The sequence below is a fragment of the Chrysochloris asiatica genome, unplaced genomic scaffold (assembly GCF_000296735.1).
Source record: "Chrysochloris asiatica unplaced genomic scaffold, ChrAsi1.0 scaffold00585, whole genome shotgun sequence".
NCBI lineage: Eukaryota > Metazoa > Chordata > Mammalia > Afrosoricida > Chrysochloridae > Chrysochloris > Chrysochloris asiatica.
The window spans coordinates 96,220-101,260 of NW_006409103.1; the positions used below are offsets into that span (position 1 = coordinate 96,220).

The 5,041-nt window shown below is 34.0% G+C and overlaps 1 protein-coding gene across 1 annotated transcript; it reads right to left on the reverse strand.

The window, feature by feature from the left end:
• Window positions 1-963, reverse strand: LOC102834297 (olfactory receptor 5V1-like). Its single transcript, XM_006877740.1, has one exon. The coding sequence runs from the start codon at window positions 961-963 to the stop codon at window positions 1-3; it is 963 nt and encodes a 320-aa protein (XP_006877802.1).
• Window positions 964-5,041: the final 4,078 nt, after the last annotated feature.

A 5,041-nucleotide genomic window follows, 5' to 3' on the forward strand; every position in this document is an offset into this window, starting at 1 on the left:
TCATTTTAATATTATGTTTTTTTCTAAACATGATTTAGTTTTATAGCAAAAAATCTTTTTGAGACCTCCTTTTACTTCAGTGTTTCTCAAGCTATAGATTATTGGGTTTAACATTGGTGTAATGACCACATTCAGCATTGAAATGAACATGTCTTTAGCTGGGGAGTGGTGACTGGAGGGGCGGATATAAGTAAACAATGCTGTGCCATAGAACAAACCAAGTACAAAGAGGTGAGAAGCACAAGTGGAAAAGGCTTTGCGCTTCCCTTCCACTGACTGGATCTTTAGGATTGTGACTATTATGTAGAAATAAGAGATACCATCAACAAGGAAGTTGCTAACCCCTAAGATGCCTCCTACTACTAAAACAAGCATTTCTGTCACATATGTGGAAGAGCAAGACAGGGCCATTAGTGGGGGGATGTCACAATAAAACTGGTTGACTAGATTAGATTTACAGAAAGATAAGTGGAATATGAACACAGTGTACAGAAGGGAATGCAAAAACCCGGTTGTCCAGGTACCAGCTGTGAGTTGGGCACAGAGCTTATTTGTAATGATAAGGGTGTAATGAAGGGGAAAACATATGGCCACATACCTGTCATAAGCCATGACAGAGAGAAGGAAGGTTTCTGTCCCATCTAGTGCTAGTAGGAAAAAAAGCTGCAAAGCACACCCAACAAAAGAAATGTTTTGCTTCTTGGTCAAGAGGTTATTGAGTATTTTGGGAACAATAGTTGATGGGCGGAAAATATCCAAGAGAGACATAGTTGCTAAAAAATAATACATGGGTGTGTGCAGCCTTTTCTCAGTTGCAATAGCAAGAAGAATGGCTATATTTCCCAACAAGGTGATCTGATAGATAGCAGCAATTACCATGAAGAGAGGGTAGCGTACCTCAGGAAGGTCAGAGAGCCCTATGAGGATGAACTCTGTGAAGGTTGTTAGGTTATAGACATCCATCTCCTGGAGGGAATGGGACCAATGCATATGTAAAGGTGAGTATCAAAACCAAGGAACTCATAGATGAAATATCCTTTAAAAAAATGGTGTGTGATCTGAATAATAATAATATAATACAAGTTGCTAACAAGTCATTCTGGGCTCATGGAGACCATGTATTTATCTGAATAGAACTGCCTTCCATAGGATTTTTGTGGCTGTTAGTTTTAGGAAGGCCTTTCCTCCAGTGCTCCTCAGGGTGTTTCTGAATCATCAATCTTTCTGATTGTAGTTTTGAGCTTAAACTAGTAGGGCCACCCATGGGCTATTGTGACTTTAATTAGAAAAATCAAATATTGAGAATGTTGTTAAAAGCACACCTGTATTTTGGCACTTATTAGGATATTAATCCTTATGTCCTAAATGAGAAGGACCCCTCTTAGTAACTATAGATCCTTTTAACAATTTATCTTCTTACCAAAACCATTGCTATCCCTTCAGCAATATATGACATTGTACAATTCAGGAAAAGCTGATAGGAAACATCTCACTTCCAACAAAACACATACTTTATTCCACCTTGTTTTTTAATCTCAATATGTATACTTCTATGTATTGTCACAATACTAAGTGTCAGGAAAGGAGAAGGTGTGTATTAGTCTATGATATATGAATAGTGCAAGTTGTTAGCAACTATTAGAAACAAGTTGAATGGTAGATAAATAATTGTTGAATGGTGAAATGACTAAATTGTGTATTGCCTACTCAACAAAGTGTTTCTAATATATGGGAATCATTATGATTTCAAAATTATTATAATTAAATGTGACAATAGTATTGTAATTCATTCAAAAGCATACCTTATTAAAATTAAGTTAAACCTACAAAATACAAATGCAACCTGGTAAATAGCTTCTGAATATGATCCAAAGAAACAGACTTGCTTATATATTCAACTGTCTGTCCCTTAACTACTTTTTTGCCTGTGTATCTAAGAAAACATAGGGGAATAGAGGATTTCAAAAAGTAAGTATTCTGTGACTGTTGGTTATTTATTATTGAATAATTTTTTATTTATTTAAAAATATACCTTGCTGTTGTTGTTAAGTGCTGTCAAGCCATCTCAAACTCATAGCAACCCTGTATAGAGTTTCCAAGGTGCAACTCTGTGGTTGGATATGACAGCCTTGTGATTTAAACTGACTTTATGGTCTAGTGCTTATCCTGGTCCTGGTGTGGTGCTGTAGTGTAAGCACTGGCCTGCTAACCACAAGGTCCACAAGCTCGGTGGTTCAAATCCACCAGCTTGTAAACCCATACAAAGGGTAGCTATGAGTTGGAAGCCACTCAATGGGACTTAACAACAGCAGTTTAGAATGACCAGGTTTTGGACTCCTTACAAAAACATTTTAGTTTTCTGAAGCTGCAAATAAGTACTTTTGTGATTTTGTTTAAAAATAAATACCTTCTTTATATTTAATGTGACATAAGAAAATTTGAACGAATAAAGATCATTAGAAAACTAAATGTAAAATCACTCTCTATATCATCCTCTACTTAATGCAAAAAGACAATGGTTTCTTGCCTCAGATAACATGTATAGTACAAATACAGCAAATTATATATAATCATTCTTTACTAAAACAGAAAGATAGTGTTCAGCTCCCCGCCGCCACTTTTCCCCTACAATAGTAAAACTGGAATCCCTGAGGCTACTTGGGAGATGTTACAACCCTTTCCTCTTCTTCACCAGCAATATACTGTACAGGTGAAAAAAAAGAAATTCCTAATGATGATGCTTTTCAGATAATGAAGTTTAGGTAGGAATATTAATATGATAGTGGGAGAAAGATTAGGCTTTCTCCTCCTGCAAAGATTTTTAAAAGCCTCAGAACCCCTCTCCAGGATCATTATAAGTCAGAACCAAATTGAAGGCACTTAACCACAAGAACAACAGCATTAATACCATAAGCACAGAGAGCTTGGATAATAGCATTTGTTCAGAGCAAGGTTCAAATAAACAAAAATATCTACATTGTCAGTTCTCAAATGTTCAAGATTCTATATAGCAATGAAATTTCAATTTGTTTATATATGAACATATATATACACATTGAAAAGGTAATCATAATTTTAAAAATCAATGAAGGTGTTATTCTTATAAGTAATAATGTTTGAAATAGAAAATATTAAATTACACACTGAAGACCTACTTTATTTACACCTTCACTTACAAATTTGACTTTTTCTTTTAAGAAGGTTTATAGGAAACAAATGAATAACCTCCACATAAAAAGAGCTAAGGTGTCTCTACATTAGACTACATGCTCAATCTATTTCTCTAAAAATAAGATATGCTATTTTCCCAAAGTTACCAACTCGGCATGTGCAATACAGAAATTATTCACGTAGGTAGGTATATATCTTACATTTATATTAACAAGCTCCTCCTTTTGAAGCAAATAAAATTTAAATCCCATATATTTATCAATCTAGTTATAATGATAGTTGTCACAGATATCTCAATATGGTGTTAAGGACAGTAACCTTTTTTATGAACCCAAAGGATTTGTAGCTCATATACTATATAATCAAAAACATCATTATGAATTATGATCTTCCCCTTTGCTATCAATGTAGCCATATGAGGACAATAAGGATATCTGTTGAACAATGATTTTTTATTCTCATATGTAGTCAAACATTTACTAACTAGATTAATACACCTACCTAATTATTCTATAAATTCACTCAAATCACCAAGTTATTTTGCTATTTCTATATTTAACCTTCCTACATATTGCCAAAGGCAGAGTCCCACATATGAAACTTGTCTCTGTATCAAATATTAACTTTAAGTTTCCAATATAAAGGGGAAAAGAAAACTACTTAAAGAAATCATCACTGGTAGATTTTAAGACTATCCAAGACTAAAACCTATGTCGTCTATCTGTATCAAGGTAACGATACATTTAAATTTTCTTCGAAAAATAGGCTGTATTTAAATTTACTTAAAAAATAATGCTAAGGAACAAAATCTATAACATTCATAGATTACAAAATTTTAATATCTAGCTAAATAGAGGAAATAAACAAGCAAAAAGTAAACTCTTCACCTGTTTCTTGACATCAGCGTGGTGTGTTTATGTCTTAGGGACACCAATGTGGCCAATTTATGTCTTATGAATTTTCCAATTTCCTAGGAACATAAACCCAAATACTTGGGTCAGAAACATTCATTATCACCCACATCAGACATTTACAAAGGTTTAACACATAGGAGGATGGGCATATGCATTTTTTTAGGAATGAAATTGATTAAAACAAAATTTTATATGTGTATTTGTCCATTCACCAAATATATAAAAAAAATACTCACTTTATTTTAGTGATTTAGTATTTGATTTTCTCTTGTTTTATAAATGTATAAATCTAAACATGATATTAACATCTCTACAAATATCCAATTATTTATTTCAGCTTAGGAAGTCCAGAATGCAATACATAGAATCTTGTTTTGTTTTTATATACAATTTTAGCGATGCGATTACCAACATAAAGTTTCATCAAGCAAAATGATCCAGTCAATAAAAATGCATCAGAAAAGAAAAATGAACTCTACATTTTATATATACTTTCCAATGAAGTTTTCTCTATAACTAGTATTAAATCTACTTTCCTTTGGGAGAAAAGAAGACAATTATGGCACTAAGGGGAATATGTTTCTCTTTTTAAGAATTCTAAATTGCTATCAGCCTAACAACTGTTGTTATTGTTAAGTGCCATAGGGTCAGGTCCAACTCATAGCAACCCTGTATAGGGTTTCCAGGGAGAATCTGGTGAGTTTAAACCACCTAACTTCTCATTCAAACCAACTTTTCAGCCAACACATTAACCCACAGCACCATATCAGGACTTGCCGAGGACCTGCCTTGATACGGATGTTTGGTTCATGAAGTAGGGATATCTGGCAGAGGTAGAAATATAGAAAGACACACCAAGATACAATGAGAGAGACAAAGTTGTTGTTGTTGTTACGTGCCGTCGAGTCGGTTCCGACCCATAGCGACCCTGTACAGGGTTTCCGAGGGTGTAAATC